This window comes from Drosophila tropicalis, unplaced genomic scaffold, assembly GCF_018151085.1.
Source record: "Drosophila tropicalis isolate 14030-0801.00 unplaced genomic scaffold, ASM1815108v1 contig_87, whole genome shotgun sequence".
Taxonomy (NCBI): Eukaryota; Metazoa; Arthropoda; class Insecta; order Diptera; family Drosophilidae; genus Drosophila; species Drosophila tropicalis.
The window spans coordinates 320,569-343,576 of NW_027173365.1; the positions used below are offsets into that span (position 1 = coordinate 320,569).

Sequence of the window (23,008 nt, forward strand, 5' to 3'; positions counted from 1 at the left end):
TTTAAAAGTCCTTATACGTTTACTTCTGCAGTTGCATAAGTGTGATTGTGCCAGAATAAGGTGATACCATTTCTTTGCGGTCAAAACCAGATCCAATTTCGTCCCACCAGAGGAGACTGCACAGGTTGTATATCTCGGATTTAGCTGGATCGGACCACTATATCATATAGCACCCATACAAACTCCAAAGTCACGAACAGTGACTTCTTTAAATAACTTTGTTATTTTCTAAACTGAAATTTAATATTGGTTAGTTCATAACACCTATAAACGACTGTGTCAATTTTTTTTAAGATCGGTATACTATATAGCTTTTATATGAGCGATCGGTCGAAAACAGTGACTTTTGTCAACTTCATTACTTTTTACTCAATTGTCTTACAATTTTGTATATCTCAGTTTTATATAGCTTTTAATGACATTGCTGAATTTGATCAAGACCGGGTAGATAAAACGTTTTTCCACTTTGACCGCTATGGGTATGGAATAGCAAAGACGCGGTCGAAGTTAGCCCTGGCCCCTTGCTTTTAAAATAAGTTCATACCAATTTTTGTAAAAATATCTCAAGAACTTTTATTTTTGCTAAAGATAGCTACATTTCTAAATACATATGAGGTACTTACAAACCGTACAAGATAAACATTTTCTTTTTTTTTTTTTTGGTTCAGGCCACTAATTCTTTAGAAGTCAAAAAGCGGATAAAACCAGTTTTTACTTGTTAAAGTACAATCCTCAAATTACCATATCAACAATTTGTCTAATCTTTAGCTTTAGTTTTAGTAAAACTATATATTTTATTGTTATTTCAGATGACTTGGACCCAATTTTCATATATGTATGTACATATGTATGTATGTAATATTGAATTGTGGGATAATATAAGACTGCCAAAGATAAATTTGAATCCCTTCTATTGTAGATCCGGTTTTTTCTTTAAGAAAAGAAAACCTCAAAATGGAGAGAGATAGAAACGAAATTGAATAAGAATGAGAGAATGGGTAAAAGATGATCATTATGAATTATATGATTTGGGGCCTTTAACAATTGGAGTGGTGAAGCGATATACTTATTAGTCGAATCGGAAAAATTTTCAACAGGTTTTAGCTTTCCATATGGCAATAAGCAAAAAGCATTACTCTCACCTCAGTATCCCTGGCTTTCGAAATATGGAAATGTTTTTTTTTTTTATTTTTTCCGATGAAAAGTTGTTGCTATATTTTAGGGCACTACAAAACGATTTACTTTATTTTCCAAAATTTTAACTTCTCTTAGCTTTGATTCTTATCATTGTTTTTGTTTTTTAAATTGCTTAAAAGATCAACACCAAAGCCTTTGTTCCTTATCTTTCTTACATCAAATACTAAACGAGTAATACAATTTTTATTTGCATTGGGGACAGCAATCACAAAAAAAACACAGTATACATGGAAGGTATATAAATATATAAAAAATAAATCATATTAGGCCCTTTTAGGGCTGCAAATAAGAAGGAAATGAAAAGTTTGAGTGGGTAAAAACGATTAATAAGGATTGTACAAGTTGTTGTTGGTTGAAGAAGTATAAAAACTTAACCAGAGAACACACCACACATAGATTCCACCTTTGACGATTCGCAGGTGAAGCGATCGTAAGCATTAAGTATTTTATGTATATGTATATATATACATATATATAAATATAAAGTTCGCCTAAAATTGGTATAACCAAATACGTATTATAGTACTTACATACATATATAGTATACACATATACATATATAAGGCTAGTAAATATAATTCAAGTGCAATTCGGTTGATGCCAGCATTGGATCTACATGATCTTGTTGTGACTGTTTTTCCTGTGACTTATCCTCGGACAGATGTGAGTGGGGGGGGACTAGGACTCGAGTTTGAGTTGGGCTGAAGATTGGCTAATGTTACTGCTGCTGATGTTGTTTCCGTATTGTTGCTCGTCTGCTTATCAATATCATTGAGATTTGACTTTGGGCTGGTGTTCGGATTAGGCTTTGTGACATCGTTTTCGTAGGACGCTAAATTACTGCGATTACAGCGAGTAATTAAGTCACTGTAGGGTTTATCGTGCAGCAGGCAAACCAATACAACTGTCATATTATCACCGCCCAGGCCGCCCATTTGGCAATCGGGCGCCAAACAATGATTCATTAGCTCCTCGCATATCTCCTCCGGATACATGCCCAGACCGATGCGTGTACGGCAGAATTCCAAAACTTCCGCATTAGTCATCACATCCCAAATGCCATCGCAAGCCAAAACGATAAATTCCCAATCGTCTGAGATATTCCGTGTTTCCACATCCGGGTAAGCTGCCGTGATATATCCATAATGCAGAATTATTAATATGAACAACAATGCGAACAATGGCAAGAAGAAATGAGCGCATTTACTCACCTGTCACAATTTGATCTTCCGGCTTTTTGTTTGCTCGCTTAAAGACAAAGTCCCCAAGGGCACGGGAGAGAGCGAGATTACCATTAACTCGATTGAATTCCACCCAACCGCCGCCCTCTATAATACGTTTCGATTCGCCTACATTGTTCGGCTTGTGGTCTATTGAGAGTACCTCTAATTGGCCGTTCACACAGGCAATTGCCCGCGAGTCGCCAGCGTTAGCACAATACAATATATTATCCTTAACCAACACTACAACAGCTGTGGATCCAGCCATTTGTTCGCCCCATGACTCATTGTGCAGCATTTCATAATCAATGTCCAAAAAGCCCTGAAATAGTTTATAAATTACTTATTAGTACTTTTTATATGCATTTCTGATATTATTTAAACGACAAAAATTTATTTAGTCGGTGTAAGTGCGGACTAGGAAATGTACTACTCACCTGTTTGAGGGCCTTTTCTATGTCATTGTCGTTGTACTCGGGTCGTTTAAGTACAAATTTGTGCAAATGTTTACCCGCATATTGTGCCACTGTGGCCCCACCATGGCCATCAAAAACGGCAAAAAAGGCAGTGCCGGGATCATCGGGCAGCGACAGTATGTGTGTGTGTGAATCTTCCATGTTGATGCGCCATCCCTGCATGCAACTAGAGCCCACTCGGTACACCGAATTCTGACAATACGATGACTCCTTGGCAGTCACCGGCTCGGACAAGGTTTGGCCCATAGTTGCCCTGGTAGGTGGTGCGCCTTCTCGACTTACCCAATTGATTTATTTATCTAAATATGTACATGCGAATATACGATAAGATATTAAAGTATTCATCTTAAGCATAGCTATTCGATTTGACGATTGCGTGACCAAGACACGCAAAATAGAGGAGAAAAAAAACAACACAAGCAGCAAGCAACAACAACGTAAATGCGTTAAAATGGCTCAGGGCAAAGGCCAAAACCAGATAAAACGACTGATAAGAGGGTAAAACAGTATTTTTTGTTATAATTTTCGCCTTGACGCTTGACGGACGTCTGCTTTTCCAAAGTTGTTGTTGCTCTTGCTTTGCTGCTGGTGCTTTTTTTTTTGTTCTTTTCTTTCTTTCTGTAATCATGCGCCTCATAATTAGTTGACATAGTTTGCCACACTACACCTTACGCAAAAGGCTGTTCAGAAAATAAGACATTTTAAAAGGCGGATCCAGTGTGACTAGTGCAAATACATATCTCTCACCTGGTTCTCCAATTCGTTAGCTTATGCTCGGTAAACTAATTAAAACAAAAGGTAATAAATGAATTCGGTTATTGCAGTTTGTTGTGATCTGCAGGCAGCCGTTTCGGTTTCCGTTTTGTTCCAGTTGTTTTTTATCTAGTCGTCGCTTTTAGCAGGCTGAGTGGGGGGCCCAAATGTATGCTGCACGTGCTCTTTAGGCGGTCGCTCTAGATTATTGATTGCAGTTGAGTTGCAGTTTTTTTTTAGCTTCTTGATTTATGCACGCTTGTTTTGTTAAATGTGTCCGTATGTGTAAGAGTGCATGCGTGTGTGTCTGTTTTTTTTATTTCTTTTTTGTTTTTAAAAGCTAGTGTTGTTTTGTGTATGAATCGATAAACCAGTATTTTTGTCACTATCGATATTGTTATCGCATGGTTTGCTATCAAAAGGCATCCTGCACGGCAGAGTCACACTGTATGGGTTCCAATTTCACATTGTTCCACTAAATTGGTATTTAAATAAACTGTCCAAATCTAAACATAATCCTTGACTTAGTAAAATAATTTTATTTCTTGAATGTCCATACATTAATTTTATAGGCTTAATAGCAAGCATATGCGATCTCGCTCATCACTTTAGCGCCGCCACCATGCAACGGCCGACTTCACCCTTACGCAGTGCTGCCAACTTTTAACGAAAATAAAACCTGAAAATTACAAAATGAAGCCGAAAAAATACATACATTTTTTCCGATTTCAATAAAATCGAGATATTGATGATACTACAATATAACACTGTTGTCTAAGTATTTCCGTTCTGGCTCTTCCTTTTCGTATCCCCCAATGATGTTCCACATCCTGTAGTCAGCCCTCCTTTTTTTACACGGCTACGCCCCTGGATACATATGTAGGTACATAAGTATATTACGTATTGAGTCTTATGTCGTCCCAGTTTTGACTTTTTTTGTAGACCAGGTCTCTGATCTTTTCGTAAAATCAAGGTAAATCACCTTCCAAAAAAAAAAGTTAATCGTTAAAAAATTGGATTTTAAAACTGCTAATTCCTTCAACTTACGGCATTTTACCAATCTTCCAAATGATGGAAAAGCCTAGGAACTCAATCTTGTTGGTCAGAAACCATCAAAAATAACGTTTTACACATATGTACATATGTAGGTTGTTCATAATTTAATTCGACATTATGAAGGGCCTATCATCAGCTTATTGGAAGGTTAAGATAAAGAGTAATGGATATAATTGCTTGGTGTTTTTAGAAAAACAATAAATATTGTGGCCTTCTGTTTTAGGGTTTTGTCTAGATTACTAACTTTTTAGTTATTAAAAACAGGGTTTCTCTATGACTTTTAGCTTTAATGAAGTAAGTAAGTCGACTCGCCGACTTGGGTATACCATACACCAGGTGAAACAAATATTTCAAATTTCGAAAACCAAATGTACATATGTCTATTAATATTATACATATTAGTATTATGGGTGTGGCAAAATTTTTAAATAACCAATATCTGCGCGTCTATTAAGGTAGTCTGCATATTTAATGTCGGTAGCTATCATAGTTTGTAAAAAAATCAGTTTTATGTAAATTCCGGGTGCGGAAGGAAGCATGTCAAAAAGTTTGAACAATTAGTTTCTGCGCGCTAACTAAACGAGTATATAAACTTTTATACTTTTTAAGAAAAACAGTTTTATGTGATTTCTGGGGGCGTAAGGGGGCGTGGCCGAAATTCCAATTAACTTTACACATTTACATACTACACGAGTATACATACCAAATTTGGTGGCTCTAGCTCTTATAGCCACCGAGATCTGCGTGTTCATACAGACGGACGGAAGGACATACCAAATTTGGTGGCTCTAACTCTTATAGCCTCCGAGATCTGCGTGATCACACAGACGGACGGATGGACGGACAGACGGACATGGCTAGATCGACTCGGCTGTTGATCCTGACCAAGAATATATATACTTTATAGTGTCGGAGAAGCTTCCTTCTGCCTGTTACATACATTTTGGCGACTTTAATTTACCATTTCACCCTATGGGTGTAATGATTAATGATTCACAATGAAGTAAATTTTTGGAAAACTGGACTTAAAAAAACGAAAAGCCATCATAAATCTATGGGAATTCCAATTGCATGTGCACGAGGTGCATTCTAGCTCCTACAACCAGTAGCAGCTCAATGAATTCTACTTCGTTTTGAGGGGTGGAGTCAAATTTTAATGGTTTGCAACCTCGAACTTTGGACAGAAGGAGTATATTATAACCTTGATCAAATAAATATCGAAACTAAAATTGTCTACTATGGACTGGACAGACGATTAGAAGTGGTAGAAGCCGGAAGAACATGTCAGTTCTGGTGCCAATTTTTATTTGGTCATCCAATTCTCTGACGAATAGTGACGGCCAATTAAATGCTGCTGAAATAATGGGATTAAAATTAATGGCCCAATACCTTTGGCATGAGCTGGAACCTCAAGGGCTAATAGATTCGAATCGGCCAAATATTACACTTAATCACATGGTTAGAATCGCCGATGGTTAAGTCCAGGCATTGGAAAAATTGGATTATCTAGATAATACAACCAAATATATACCGCGTATGTAACGACAAACGCCCAGAGCCACGACTCACACTTCAGTCAACACTTACTTAGATAAAATGAAATATTTTACCAATATATTTAAAGATTAATCAACAGGGTTTAAATATTTAAATTTTAAAACCATTCTGTGCCGAAATGGTATATGTGGGCATATGTATCTCGGTTTTTGGCAGGTCGGATCACTATATAATGTAGCTCGCATACTTTACACGAATACTTATTCAATTGAATACACTTATTAACATCTAGGCCAAGTTGAATCAAGATCAAACTACCATATCCCATACACGTACGACAACAATTGGCCTAAGAAATAAATATTGGTCTCCAATATTAACCCATAAGCAGATGCACATTATGTTCTGAATTTGATCAAAATCAGCTTACTATTTCATCTTGGTTTGTGGGCCTTTCTTTGGTAAAGGATGACATGTTTTCTTTGCTCTGATAAGAAAAGGGTAGCACAAAAATTTGCAATTAATAATGATCGAAATATGTTGAAGGTTGTTAACTGAATTTTTAGAGTTCTCAACTTGCCAAGACTTCCCTCACCATGAGCGATCCCCCACGATTTTGCTGAATTTCGACCAGTGCTGTTTTTTTTCTTTTTATTTCAAATATATTTTTTGTGACCTTAAATGTTTTAAAATTCGTAAGCCAATGTTGAAACGTGTTATTCTCATAACCACTTTTGTTTGAACTGGTGGCTGGGAAACAGCTTGTAATTGTAAGAAGATTTTAATGCAACAAAGTGCAATCGAAGCAGAATAGGCAACTTCAATTTGTTCTTAATTTTAAAAAAAAATATATAAATAGAATTTCGCTTTTCGTATTCAAATAATATTTTTTTTTAAAAAGGTTCAAAAGAACATAAACAAATTCTCCTTCTGCAGGGTTTGGCTATATCGGATTCAGCCGGATCGGATCACTGAATCGTATAGCTCCCATACAAACGACAAAGCCTCTAACAGTGACTTCTCTAAATTAGTTCGTTGTTTTTTAAGCTTTTGTTAAAAAATTAATATCGGATGCCTACATATATCAGCTCCCATAGGAACGATCGGTCGAAAACATGTCTATAATGAATGTGCCAAATTTGATAAACATCGGCTACCTATACAGCATAGTTACATGCGCCGCATTGCTCCAGCCTAAGACTGTATACAAGCTTTTTTGACAATTTGACGGCTAAAAGTAAGGAAAGAGTAACAAAAAAATTAGAAGGGTATACAAACGTCGACGCGGCCGAAGTTAGTCCCGGCTCTCTGGTTAATTTTGTTTTGTTTTCTCATACATATTTACGTTTTTTCGTTGTCGAGTTAAGAGATAATAAGTTTTTAACTTTAAACATAAAAATTTAAAACAACATTTTTTTTATTTTTCTCTCATTTTTCATACATAGATGTACATATGTATGTATGTATTTACCACAAAACGGTCATTTTAGTAACTAAAATTAAATTAGAAAATAAATTTTGCCCTTAAGGGATAAACACTATAATTTTAAATTTCTTGGTCACTCGATTTGATATAAGGAAAACTAATTTTATTTATCTATCACGAATGCAATTTGCATTTTTTTATTATTAAATTCAGATTAATCAGTCAGATTAATAATAACAGTAGCAAGTTAACTAAGTTGAATAGGCGTCTTATTACATCGATAATAATGCGAGAGACTCTTTTGGACAGCTCCTCTCAATGTGAATGCTGATTAAATGTAATAAAAAATGTAATTAATCATTTCGACTGATTAATGTGTGCTGAAATCGCATAAAATATTCAATTTAAACATTTTTTCATAAGAAAACAAACATTGCATTTCAGCGGAAATGCCCAAATCGAAGTAAATTTTTTAATATTTTAAACTAGTGGACCAGTAAACCAGAGGACCGGGGTTTACTTGGAAGTTTGTATACCGTTGCGAGTCTTTCTGTTACCCGTACGTACATACATATAGACGATTTTGGCGCCAATGAACCATATTTGTGTAGTTTAATCCATATCCAAACTAATGAGAAAAGACAAAATTAAAAAAATATACCCGCGATGCTTAAAGATGACCAAATTCTTTGTTCCTATTGGAGCCATATGTTATAGTGGTAAAATCCCGCGGGATCTGAGATATACCACTGATACGAGCTCAGCTGTATACTATGTATAGTCGGAGTTGCTTTGTTGTATGCGTTTCAGACTTCTGATCAAAATGATTATCCCCTTTTTGGAAGGGTATAAAAATAGCAAAGACAATAATGGATCATAAGGTTTTTAAAACGACATATAGCGTGTCAAACAATTCTTTGTACTAGAAAAGCGGATACGAACGATGGAAATTTTATAAACAAATCATTATATTTTCATTATAAGTCATCAAAATGCAACTCCATTATAAAAACAAGTTAAATTCTGTGAATAGAATGTGATTAAGTCTTTAAGTATTTTGTGTGTCTGCTTTTCGGCATCGATCCAATTAGCTGATTATAGTCATACTGTTCAGGTAAGTTCTGCCACTCTTCAAATATATGTATATACATACATAATTCTTATTAGGACGCTTTTATTTTTTGGTCCACGTCTAATCATCTTCTTCTTTGAAAATACCCAGATATTTTCTTTGGGATCGATATTTGTACTTTGGCCAGGCGTATTTAAAACACTTACACAAATGCGACTTCTGTTTCGGATCATTATTTATAAGTTTTCTGGATTTTGACGATCGGAAAATTTTGCGCCCTTTTTGTACTTTGTATGTATGAACCTACGTATATATTTAAAAAAAAAAAAAGAGAATTAAAAGTGTCTCAACTTTTGTAAATTAAAACATTTGCCAAATTTGATCAGGATCGGGTGACTATATCATATAGCTATCATAGGAAAGATCGATGGAAAACCGTGACTTTTACGAATAATTCGTTAGTTTGAACGCGATTGTCACAAAAATGACTAGTTTTCGGTTAATAAAGCTCTTACTGACTGTTGTCAAAATCGGATGACTATATTATACATATGTATATTATAAACTAATGCTGAAAAGGCACTTTAGATGCGCCGCATTGCCACAGCCCGAGCTTGTGCGCTGATCTTTCGCGAACATTAGACTTTCGAGACAGAACATTTTTCTCGTTGAGGCCTATACGCAGAGTGGGAAGAGTAACAAAAAACTTGCAAGGGTATATAAACTTCGGCGCGGTCGAAGTTACAGTGGCTCCATCGCATAATCGGACACAAGCTTTCTTAGTTTTATTGTGAAATTTTTGAGAAATTAAGTGTCCGATTATGTGATGGAGCCACTGTAGCTCCGGACCTCTGGTCTTATTCTCTATTTTCTCTGCTTTGCCAACTTGTGTATCTTTTCGTTTGACTGTGCTTTCTTAGTATTTTTTATGTGTATGTTTTTTTTAAGCTTTGTCGCTGTGGTGCTGCTGCCGCTGCCGCTGCCGAGAGTGCATTGAATTTTGCAAATTTCGTGTTGGGTTTACGGCAAATATACGAATTCAAGGACAAATGACGTCAGCAAAAGCATTTTTTATACTTTGAGCAGCAGCGTTGCGCTGATCAACTCTCACTCTTTCTCTCTCGCTCTTTATTTTTGAATTAATTTGTGGTTTGTTTTTTTGGGCTACCTTGTCTATATTTTGCCCGTTTGCTTTTTTCTTCTTTTGTTTTGAATTTTTTTCGCTAAACAAACAAACAAAAAAAACTTATTAAATATGTGTATGTACATATATGTACATACGTACATTCATATGTACATATGTATGTATGTATTTGCACAGCAGCAACATCAACAAAATTTCTGATAAAGAACTGTACTTCGTTTGTATGTGTGGATGAGTATCGGCAACCACTCTCTCGTTGTGCAGTTTCGTCATCAGTTCGCCCCCCTTGAAAGAGATACATACATACATTTCGCGACAAAAGTTAAATACATGCGTACAGTGGTGGCACGAATTTGAGACATTCTGGTTTCCACTCATTAATTCTGTTTTTCGATTTTAAAATAAAGTTAGCAAAAAGTTTAATGTCTTAATTTATAGCTTAAAGTTGATCATTGTATTGTATATTATTGCCATTAGTGCCATACCATAAATCGGTGATGAAATTGAAGTGTCTTTAAGAAATGAAATAGTTTTGTTGTGCATATCAACATATCCTAAGTTTCAAAATAATCGGATAAATATAACACAAGTTATAGTCAATATAAATACGCTCTGCTCAAACGCTGCCGACTGTGCTGCCAGCAGCCTACAACGTTATTGCACACACCTACATACATATGTACATGCAAATGCAACGCTACCAAAACTGTATTTATATGCGTACCGATTACTGATATACATATGTATGTATGTACATGCCCAAAAAACTTTGGCCGGAAAAAAGAAATTGTGGGGACATCGAATTAGAAAGGGATGAAGTGAGAGTTTAAAGGTTATGTATGTATGTATGTACAGTAGAATCCGGTTATAAGGGACCGACAATTTCAGTCATTATATCCGGAAAACGTACTAACCGGAGGCCCTTTCATATACATAAGTTTGTATTATAAGCCGGCCACCAATAATTAGACCACTATTCTAATGGAAGCCCTTAAAAATAACTTCCGTTAACTCTATTTATACCATTTGAATAGGACATCCTGTATGCTTGTTTTACAAATGCTCATAACTCGAAAACGAAATGGTAAAATAACGGTATTTTATCATATTATCTTATTTCAAACATTCTTCGCTCTTTCTGGTGCGTTCCAAGCTTTGGAATAGAACCATTATAAAGTTGTTTACGTTATATGTTTGCATTCGCAAAAATTCAATGTAATTTTTGCGCCACTTGAATAGAACATGCATATTATTTAATTTGTATCGTTGGCACGCGCACACAAATTGTGGTTAAGTAAAACTTTTTTCTTAATTTGAAATGTATATTAAATTTAAAAATTAAAATGGGGAGTGGGACTTCATTATCTGAGTCGGAAAAGGGAAAAATCCAAGCTTACAAGGATTCTGGACTTTCTATTGCCAAAATAGCAAAAAACCAGAGGCCCGGGGCTAACTTCGACCGCGTCAAAGTTTGTATACCCTTGCAACTTTTTTGGTAACTCTTTCCTTACCTATTAGCCATCAATGTGGAAGAACGTTTTATCTAAAAAGGCTCATGTTTGCGAAAGAATGGCCTACAATCATAGGAAATAACGAAGATATTGATCAAAGTCACTGTTTTCCACCGATCGTTCCTAAGGGAGCTATATGATATAGTCACCCGATCTTTATCAAATTCGACACAGTCATTAACAGATATATTAAATTAATTTAATTTCTTAACAGATATATTAAATTAAGAAATGTTTAATTTGAAAACAATCACGTTAAAAGTAACGAAGTTATTTACAAAAGTCACTGTTTTCGACCGATCGTTCCAATGGGAGCTTTATGATATAGTCACCCGATCTTGATCAAATTTGGCACAGTCGTTTATAAGCGTAATAAACTCTCTAATATTAGTTTCACGATAATAACATAAAAAATAACGAAGTTATTGAGAAAAGTCACTGTTCGTGACTTTGGGGTTTGTATGGGAGCTATATGATATAGTGGTCCGATCCGGCTGAATCCGAGATATACAACGCCTGCAGTATATACAAGCCTATGTGCAAAATTTCAGCTCTGTAGCTCTTACGGTCTAGGAGGAGTTTGCGTTGATCCAGACGGACGGACGGACGGACATGGCTAGTTGAACTCGTCTCGTCGTGCTGATCAAGAATATATATACTTTGTATGGTCGGAGACGCATAGAACGGCGTTGCACACTTCTGACCAAAATTAATATACCCTTTTTGCAAGGATATAAAAATCGACAGGAGCCGTCACGTCATAGCCAATTTTTTAAATAACCCGGTTCGAAAGATGCAACGCCTTGAGTTCGCTCGCGCACATGTGACCTGGACTTCGAAGTGGCATCGTGTTGTCTTTTCGGACGAAAAAACGTTTAATTTGGAGGGCCCCGATGGCTATAACTACTATTTTCATGATCTTCGGAAAGAACCACACCATCTTGATAAGTTTCACAGCTGTGCTGGAGGTATTATGGTGTGGGGGCCATTTCCTATTATGACACCTGTGAGCTTAAATTTGTTCCAACCACCATGAATGCGTATATTGAAAGAGGCCTTTGCACACTTCAAACTCTTTTTGCCAACCTAAAATGGATTTATCAACATGATAATGCTCCTATACATACGGCCCGAATTGTTAAATCGTATATAGTGAGCCAAAACGTGGAGTTATTAAACTGGCCACCCTATTCACCGGACTTGATATTATTGAGAATGTGTGGGGATGGCTAACACGTCAAATATATAGATCAGGTCAGCAATATTTGAGCGTTCCAGAGCTAATTTCAGCTATCAATCAGCATTGATCTCTTTGAATTATTTGGGAAAATTGTATGAATCTCTTCCAGACCGAATGTGTGAGGTTTTGGAGAAAAAAAGGTGGCTCAACACACTATTAAAAAATTTGGTTTTTGTTTAAAAACATGCTAATAACTTTTATTTTAAGTAATATTTCTATTTGAAGTTGATGGAAATATCTTTAAACAATTTTAAGTAAAAGTGTCCCATTCAAGTGGTGCACATTTAATACTCCACGTTTTGTTACTTAATGGTTAACACTGTTTTTCGTATACTTACAACTTTCGAATAACTTTGAAATTTTCACAAATTACCATAATAAAATAAACTTTTTAAGAAAACAAAAATTATATTCATAGTTAGCTTGGCTTAGCAGAAATTAACTAAAGAAAATCGACTTTAGAGGTGTCCTATTCAAGTGGCGCGCAGTGTATTGTATAATTAAAAACACGGAGCTTTCGGGTTCTTCTTGTTGCATACTGTGACCTTTTAGCGGAAATGCTGATATTTTATAGCCCCGTAAAGGGCAGAGTTTTAAAAATCGACTTCACCTGAAAGTTCTGTGAAAGCAATCAATTTTGTGAAATTTCCTACCTTAATTTAAAAACAATCAAAGATAGTATCAAAAACTCCCATTATTTCCGAAGTTTACTTTGTTATATCTCAAAGATGATAATTCTAATCAGACTGGACCTAATTGATAAACATAGTAACTTCTTCTCGTGCAATCCCCATAAATAGCAATATATTATATTCTTAATCTAATTAAGAACATATATAAAGCAATAGAAGAATATCCTTGATTCGAAAGCTGCTGCGTTGAAATTTGGTACTTAACTTATAGCCTTATTGAGATCGAGTTTGAAAATTTGTCGGGTCGGTCCACTATAACATACAGTGGTGGTCACAAGTTTATGACGTTTTCAATTTTCAAACTTTAGCTTCGAATTTCTAGGCCAACTTAATGAAATAATTTAAGTAAGGTCATCTAGGGCTAATCCAGCCAGAACCTCAATAGAAATATACCAACTTCTTTATGCACCCTAATTAAATTAAAATCCCAAGAAGCATATGCCAACGTTTATTCAAGTGGAATGTGAGCCGCCTGAAAGAAAGATTATGGTACATATATGGTTATTTGTTAACCGATCCCAATTTCCTTAAAACCACTTATCCACAGAAAGTGTTTGCAATAGAATTTTGTGACATCAGCAGAAATAACTACTTTCCTAAGAATAGCGTTAAATTATGAAGTTTTGTGCCGACGGAAAAGATTGTATGTTTCATTATACTACGACTATTATTACAAAAACACGTTAAAGCAGCATTTACTACATTACAGTTTTCTAGGTTATCTGCGTAATACTAAAGCAATACAGTTTGGAGTATAAATTTGACAAACAAACTGATTCCAAAGGGGACAGGTGCATATGAATATGTTTTAATCGGTCTCTACTTGGTCTTTCCCACAGACTGTTTTATATTTTAACAACATCTCTCTATCCTCGACCATTCTTCTAGACCTTGTTTAATTTTCTTATCGCGTCGTTGCATTGAAAGTGCATGCTTAATCGGGGTTCTTGGTTTTTTGGTAGCACGCATTTTTATTTCGCAACTTAATCGCCAGCTCGTTCTCCTGATCACCGATGCTTCTCTCTCTCCATTTCCATCTCTCTCTCTAGAAACGCACATTTATTATGCATTTAACGTTCCGTCCGCACCGAACGAATGCAACTATTAAAAGACCCCTCCACTCCCTTTCAGTTTAAGTCAGTCAGCAGGCATTAATAATTTGCTTTTGCTCTCTCCCTGTGCAAAAAAATCTCATATTGTTTGACGCAGTTGCATCTGCATGCAAATGGTGGCCGGACAGACGACCCATGCTCAGAACCACAGATATCGCCTCGTCAGAGCTTATCCGCAGTTCAATCACATTTGCACAAAAGTTCGAGGTCAGTTATAAAAATAAAATAATAAATATAAAAAGAACTCTGGTTTTGTTTTGTATTAATGCGACAAAATGAATTTCTTTGTCTCTGGCTTGGTCGCTGGATCAGGATCATACTCGGAACAGAATCGACAAAGCGGGGAATCAGAGTTTGGGGTTGTCCTGCTCATTGAAACCTTTTGTTTTTTGTTTTTTTTTTTTTTATTTATTTTTCATTCAAGTGGAAGTAGGCCACTGGAGTTTTGTGTAACTTGAGCACAGCAGAGCCCAATCCTTTTCGATCTCATCCAAACCCTTCGGGTCCTGTATGCAACTGTGTAATGCGAGCCTAAAGTCCCCTTAGCGCGATGGCGGGGTTATTGACTTAAGCCTCAAGGATAATGGAAAGTTAACAGCACCGTATCAAACAGGCAGCAGCCAGCAGAAGCTGGGCCTCATCGTCATCGTATTCGTCGTCGTTTAGCCATTTCTAATCTTGTCCAGCGAAGATGAAACGTGGCCCCAGACACCATGCTATATGGTGGCACACGGGGGCAAGAAGACCGGACCCCCAGACTAAGACCGGAATTTCGTTATTTCTGTCGTTTTTGTTGTTGTTGAACTACATTTTTTAGCTCAGTTCAAGTCAGTTAGTGGTTTTGTTGGCCCGTCGATTTCGATAATTTCCAGAGAATTCATGCCACAGATTTCGGGTTTGGGCGGCCCGAGACAAACTAGTTGGAGGCAGCCTCCAGATCAAGCTCAAGGATCCCAACAACGCCGGGGTAAGTTTATTAACTTGCTCACTCCACATGAACGTAGCCGAATAACCATCGGAAGGGACTGCAATATATACAAACATGTGAAAAAAATTTAATGAAAATGGATTTCGATTTTATAAAATCGATCTTATTACCTATGTATAAATCATCAGGATTCAACCTAATCAATCTTCTACCAGATTGACAGAGAACTTTTAACTTTGCGCAGAGCAACTCAAATGCATACTGAAAAGTACAAATGCATTGATAGATATGTTTTTTGGCTTTCTTTTTGTCCGGCCATGGTCAGTTGCAGTCTCGTCTTTGAAAATTAAGCCTCGCGTTTTGGGAGGGGCTCTTAAAAATCTGCTCACCTAGTTAATAAATGTCTCCTTAATCCAAGAGCTCTTGTTTCAGATCGAGTTGTAAGTTGTCGTGGGTTATAGTCCGCCGAATCACTGAAAGAGAAAAAAAGGCATCTAAAAACTAAACTTCATTACAGAATACTCAACTTTTACCTTTTTATTTGAGCCTATATCGAACTACGCCCATGAAAGTTGCTTTTTTATTTTCCTTTGCTAAAATAAATGTTTATACCATGCATCCAAAGGTTGAAATGGTATATTAAAGTCGCCACAACTTGTGTAAGAGTTTATAAATTCCTGATTAGCATCAACATCCGAGAAAATCTAGTCCGTTCGACCGGCTGTGTAGAGATATGTAGATATAGTGTGCGGTAAAGGTAAAGTTGGCCGTTGGCTATTGGGGGCGCTAGTGTGGTCTTGTACTTACATGAGTGAGCAAGATGGCAAGACATGCTTGCTATGCAGCGTATAAATAGAATTTTGAATTCATATGTACTTAAAAAGCTGTTTCAAGTGGTGCATGGTATGCAGAAGTCGGCAAGACGATTATTCATTTATTTTTTTCGTCTTTTATTTTTGGTTTTGTTTTTGCTCTTGTTTTTTCTTCTTTTTTTTAACTAAGACCAGACAGTAATGATCTTCACTGGAAATGAGCGCAGCCCCTTAGCAAGTTCCTTTCCTGTTGTTGGTGTTGTTGGTGTGGCTGGTGGCAGAGTGGCGACTTAATTGCCGCACCCAAATGGCTGCGGCGACTGGGGATTAGCAAGAAATGAAAACAATTTTACTAATGCTGAGCCGGTTTCGATTTTGTTCTCGATTTATGAATCAACGCTCCTGCCATCAATGGCGATGATGATGTTGCCATGGCGGGGAATCATATCCTACCTATTCCTAGCGCAGTCCTGTGACATTCTGCTCATTTCTCAATGTCGCTGATAAAATGAAGCATACGAGTCGTAGTTACTTGCTGATTAATAGGAATTGTTATTGCTATTGTTAGGCTGATAGCGTAACGAAGAGCCTCTACTTAAAATAACCTTGGCCTCGGACCAAGTGATTCACTTGGGTTTTATTAGTAGATATGTTTGTACAATGTTGCCCTATACTATATGACTAAGTGGTGCCTTGCCATGACTAACTGCAGCAAAACTGTGAAAGAGGTTTTGTTCGGACCTAGAGAACCGGTCTACAAAGATTACACGCATCCATATTGGAAATGTTTTCATTGTTATACCTAAAACCGCAAAGTTTAAGAAACTCCAGCTACAAAATGACATGAAGTCGTCTCGCCGACTTTGGTATACCATTTCCAAAGTGATATATGTAACTGTTTCCAGGGACACCGTCACAGGCTAACGGACAAGTGGAAAACCTTAAACAACTTTAATGGAATATTCAATATTGATCATTGATGGGGTTATATACATACAAACATCAATAATTGTCGCTTAGATTTTGAAATTGTAACCAAAGTAATATTGCAATGATTTCTGGATTTATGATTGTTTGTAAATACTTTCTGCATGAATCAGCGTAACGTGAATAAAGAGCCTCGACTGCGATAATGAAATAAATGAAGCCTTGATATTTAAGGAACTTGTCATTTGTGTAGATGTGGGGAGACAATGGTAAAATAAACATGGCCAGAAAATAAAATGCAGTGCCAGCTAAATCGAGATGACGCACGGCTCCCAAGTCCAATTCCCCCGATGCGTCGGCGGCGCCGTCATCGTCATAGTGGTCGTTGTTGATGGCAACAGCATCAATACGCTGTGGCTGGCTGGCTGACGAAAATTTCGCCGACAACAATATCAACGCAGTGTAAAATATTGCACTGGCCTTGGGAGCAGCACGCACGATATTACCGACTGTGGTTCTGGCTAGCTGCTGTCAAGACGATTAACAACATCAACAACAACCACAACCCTGACCCTGGCGTTGCTCGACTTGGCTCGACAACTAACATCGTCCCCGGCATCGTCCAACAGGAACAGAAATTAACGCACCATATTGTGTGCATCTGGAAGTTAACCTCATGCAACCATTTCATATAAATTTCCATTCCCATTGCCATTGCAATTCGTATTCGGCTTCGGCTTCCTACAAATACATAAACATACATACGTACATACATGCATATGTATGTGTGAGCTGCGGAAGAGTCACAAAGTTGAGATTAGAGTCGCGTCTTCTGGCAGCATGCCAGCTCCCAAAGAACCCACATAGCAAAGAACAAATACACTGGAACAAGAACCGAGTCACATTCTATACCTAAAATGTGTCGATGAGGACGGGTAATAAGCTACACACACACACACACAAAACACCCCATCCACACCTACGACTACATATCTATGTGACCCTAATCCCATACTGACCCCTTAGCATAAGTACACTATTTCCCAATAATCAAAACGACCCAAATTAAAGCACACAAACCACCCGACCAAATTCCTGACCACACATTGTATCCTCTAAGACTTGTTAACTTAGAAGAATATTTCTTCTTCTAAGATCGAAAAAAAGTCATCAAGTATCTACATGTGTACATATGTATGTATGTATGTATGTATGTATGTATGTATGTATGTATGTATGTATGTACATGGCAACTTCTAGAAGAAGCGAATTATTAAAACACTGTCCAAAAAGCGCTGTTAAAATCATCTCTATTAACGACTTTAGCTAATTTAATCAAGATCGGCTGACTATATTATGTAGCTGTCGTAGAAACGATCGATCTTGTTTGCTGCTTATCATCTGGCAAATTGGAAAACTATGTACCATCCGATAATTTGGCTTACCATGGCCGTTTTTCTATCATGCACCCATGGGGTGTAATGGTATAATAAAGTCGCCGAAATGTACGTAACAGGCAGCAGGAAGCTATTGCGACCCCATAAAGTATTATGTATGTACATATATTCTTGATCAGACCGTCTGTCCGTCCGTATGAATGCCTAGATCTCGGAGACTATAAAAGCTAGAGCCATCAAATTTGGTATGTAGGCTTGTGTAGTATGTACTGTGATCGAGTTTACTTCAAATTTTTGCACTGCCCCTTTCTGTCTCCGCAAAAATAAAAAAAAAAAAAAATCGATTGTCTCCCGTAATTTTTTACCTTATGCCATCAAATTTGGCACTCTTAAATTTCATATTAATATCCAGCAGCATACTAAATTTTATCCAAATCGGACAAAAAATAGCCAGTTATAGTTATGCATATAAATATTTTTCCACAAGGCCGGAGTTGGCCGTTGGCTGGTGGGGGCGCTAGGGTGCGCAAATGCTTGAGTGAGCAAGATACTGAGTTATGCTTGTGAAAAGCATTTGAACAGAATTTTTTATAAATGCATAACTGCATTTGTTATTATAAATTTAAAATATATTTGTGTTACTGGTGCGTGGTTTACTTAAGTCGGCGAGACGACTTTCCTTCTTCATTTTAACAGAAATTAAAGTTATTGGTTGAAATGTTTTTCCACATTGATCAACAAGGATATTTCAAAATGCAAATTAAGTTTGTTTTATTACGAATGAATTGTTCTTTGCAATACTTAATATTTATATTATTGACTTCCTTTTGATAAGGAAACATGTGGCAAATTTTTACAATATCGTGTTCTGTTTGTGTGTGTGTGTGTGTGTGTGTGTGTGTGTGTGGGTGTGGAGAATGTTAAATGGTCACCGATCCCCCCTATGTACATCAAAAGTGGTTGTAATGTTTTAAATAAATTATGTATGTTTTACAATTTTTAGCTAATCGACCTGCAAAAGTATTTATTTGACAACAATAACAACAAAATATACGTTAAATTAACATTTATTTCATTTTTTTCTTCACAAATTGTTGCTTTTTTGTTGTTGTTGTTGCAGTGAATGCAAAATAAATTGCGCATATACTTTAATTACTTTGACTTTGTGCACATACACACACCAACACACACAAACAAACAAACACACACATACTTTTATTTATTCTCTGTCTCTCATACAAATACCCAAAAAATAAACCAGCGGGTCGGACATTATTTCGGTTGTGGTGAAGTTTGTGTACCCTTTCGTTATTCAACAGCTACATTCATATGCATGTACATACATATGTAGCCAGAATTATGCAGCACAATAACCTAGCCTTGCTGATCAAGCGGAACTTAATCGATCTTATGGAAGACATATGATATAGTTTTCCGATCCAGCGGACTTTAGGACACAGAATGCCCACAGTATATAGAAGCCTACATCCGGAGTTTCGGAGTTGTAGGGGAACTTGTTTCGTTGTGCTGATCAGGAATATACATATGTATATGTATGTATGTATACTTTTAATGGCAGAAGATGCTTGCACACTAGTGACAATATTCAATGTACCCACTTTGCAAGGGTAGAAAAACGGGGAACGAAACAAACACTGGAAAAACAACAACCATAGCGGGCAGTGCAAAATAATGTATACAAAAAAGGAGAGAAGCGATAAAAAAAACAGCAAAGAAGAGAGGGAGACAACAGCAGTAGAAGCAGCACACCAAAAAGTCAACAACCTCAAATGCATTACTCACTTTTGAAGAGCGTGTGTCCTTCAACAAAAAACAACAACTTTTGTCTTTCTTGCACTCTCTCACTTGCCTTTTTCTTGACTGTTTTCCTACATTTTATAATTAAACAATTTTTGCAGTTCTCTCTCTCTATCTCTTCCCCTGTTTGGTTGCCATATATGTATGTACATCTGTGAATTTATGTATGTATGTATGTGTCTACATGTCCTCGTACTGTACTCCCCCGACTCCGTGTTGGCGTCGTCATCTCTTCTTGACAAACAGCCAACAGAGTATTTCATACCCAAAAGCTGCCCAAGTCCACAGGCTAAAAACGCTAAAGAACTTTACCATCACAGTTGTCGTTGCCGCCTCGAGTCTTCTTTTCTATCTCTACTTTATCGCTTTGTGCTTTTGTTGATAATGTCGTATACCCTTCTCCACCATGCAGGTACATATGTATGTTATGTAGCTAACCAAATTTTGATGAAATTCATGAATCAATTGACATAACGTAAAAGTATTTTGTAGATGTTTGCCTAATAAATCGCTAAGCTAAAAAAAACCTTAATAAAAGCAATGAGTAAGAAGAAAGATAAGTGTTAGGGGTCCCATAAAACAAAGTGTTTCCGATATTAACTTTGGTACAAGTTCGAATCTTAAAAAATGGTTCAAAACTAATTCATCTGAAGCGTAATGGATACTTTTGGGTCAATAATACGCCAATCTTTTTTAGATGGCTTGCTTGGAAAACTCTCACACATGTAAGTAAATTCGACCGATTATGATCAAATTTCAGACAAACGGCAATACGTATGTACATCCATACATACATACATACATATGTATGTATGTATATGTGTGTCTTAAGGTGACAAACGTTTAATGGGAATAACTTGAAAAATATCTAGTTTATTGATTGAAACCTCTAGTTCCGATTTCAAAATGCGTACTAAGTTTTCATAAAACCACTGACCGATCGTTTCTTAGAAGCCAGAAGAATAAATTGCCAATGTTAATGAAACCAAGCAACAAATTGTCCATACGTACGGACTCTCTACGGCTGAAGATGTGTATGTATGTATGTACATACACACATACATACATATGTATGCAATGTAGTCGGTTATAAGGAATATCGGTTATATCGAAGCAATATAACTGATTCCTTGAATATCGTTATAAATGGCATCTATTGCCTACATACACATATGTATGTATCTAAATATATGTACATACATGTACACACATCCGCTGTATATACATACAAAGATACATATTTTATATACATACATACATACGTATGTATGTATGTATGTTTGTACATCAAATTAGACTTACATATTTATGTGTGTGAGTGTGTGTTTGTATAAAAGTGTCATTCACTGTAATTTGTTAGCAAAATATTTCAACTGATAAAATATAATCTACATACATATGTATGTATGTATGTATGTACATACATATGTACAGACATACATGATGCCAATGAACTCTACGCAGCAATAAAAAAAGTGCAACAACAATTTTCGGTGCAGCTCGCGTGTGTGTTCGTGTAATTTGCGCTCCAATTGAACAATCTTCGTGTAGCTGTGTGTGTGTGTGGCATGAGATGGCAATAGCTTCTCTTTTTATTCTCTTTCGATCGGCCTCCACTCAAACTCACACACACACACACACACCGGTTAGCCCGGTCATAAACAAAGAATTCCTTTTGTTTGTTGATTCGCGTTTTTCTCCTGTTTTTTTTTTTTTGCAAATTGTATTTTTATTTTTAAATAAACAAAGCGCAAAGTCGTCGTTGAGAAGTTCATTGCATTAAACCAAAAAAAATAAAAAAAAGTCAAAAAATTTAAAAACAGGAACATCGACTTGTACAGTATATAAAGATATGTGTGCATACCTACATACATAAGTATACATACATACATACATATGTACATACATGTACATATACATACATATAATATGTACGTACATTTGTGCACTGTATAATCAACGATTGCGCGTTTGTGGAGAGTTCAAGTTAATTTATCAACTACAAAATAAAACCAGAGGTCCGGGGCTAACTTCGCCCATGCCGAAATTCGTATGCCATTGCCAGTAATTTTGGTACTCTTCTTTTTTTGTCAAAGCGGAAAAACGTTTTATCTAACATAAGAAGTCGAACTTCCGCGAAAGAACGGCTTAAAAACTTCCAGCAAATATACAGCTTAAATTTTTATACCATGCACCCATAGGGTGCATGGGTATATTAATGTCGCCAAAATGCATGTAACAGGCTTTCTGTATTCTTGATCTGGATCAACAGCCGAGTCGATTTGCCATATTCGTCTGTCTGTCCGTCCGTCTGTATGAACACCTAGATCTCGGAGACTATAAGAGCTAGAGCCACCAAATTTGGTATGTAGGTTCGTAAGGTATGTAAAGTGATCAAGTTTATTTCGAATTTTCGCCACGCCCCCTTCAGCCCCCGTGAGCAATTTGGCAGACCTAACTTTGATCTTAATATCCAGCGACATTCCAAATTTGATCGAAATCGGACTTAAACTAGCCAAGTGATGCATATAAACGTTTTCCCATAAGGCCGGAGTTGGCGGTTGGCTGGTGGGGGCGCTAGGGTGCTCAAACACTTGAGTAAGCGAGATACTGAGATATGCTTTTTATACCATACACCCATAGGGTGAAATGGTATATTAAAGTCGCCAAAATGTATGTAACAGGCAGAAGGAAGCTTCTCCGACCCTATAAAGTATATATATTCTTGAT

The 23,008-nt window shown here is 36.6% G+C and overlaps 1 protein-coding gene and 1 long non-coding RNA gene across 5 annotated transcripts in view; both read right to left on the bottom strand.

The window, feature by feature from the left end:
* Nucleotides 1–1,165: 1,165 nt before the first annotated feature.
* On the bottom strand, nucleotides 1,166–4,002 carry LOC137583746 (probable protein phosphatase 2C T23F11.1). Its single transcript, XM_068298856.1, has 4 exons — nucleotides 3,641–4,002; nucleotides 2,855–3,192; nucleotides 2,409–2,739; nucleotides 1,166–2,323 (listed from the first exon to the last, which is right to left on the bottom strand). Exons 2-4 carry the CDS (start codon nucleotides 3,137–3,139, stop codon nucleotides 1,845–1,847), a joined length of 1,095 nt encoding a protein of 364 aa, XP_068154957.1. The 5' UTR covers nucleotides 3,140–3,192; nucleotides 3,641–4,002; the 3' UTR covers nucleotides 1,166–1,844.
* Nucleotides 4,003–8,982: 4,980 nt separating this feature from the next.
* Nucleotides 8,983–23,008, bottom strand: part of LOC137583737 (uncharacterized) — a 28,069-nt gene continuing 14,043 nt past the window's right edge. The window contains exons 3-7 of one of the 4 annotated variants that reach the window (XR_011033434.1): nucleotides 16,132–16,456; nucleotides 15,858–16,045; nucleotides 15,714–15,797; nucleotides 15,495–15,585; nucleotides 14,777–15,421 (exon numbers count right to left, since the gene is read on the bottom strand). This is a non-coding gene — a long non-coding RNA (uncharacterized lncRNA). Of the gene's footprint in view, nucleotides 9,001–14,776; nucleotides 15,422–15,494; nucleotides 15,586–15,713; nucleotides 15,798–15,857; nucleotides 16,046–16,131; nucleotides 16,457–23,008 lie in introns of those variants that run through there. The other 3 variants (XR_011033435.1, XR_011033437.1, XR_011033439.1) reach the window with 3 other exon arrangements.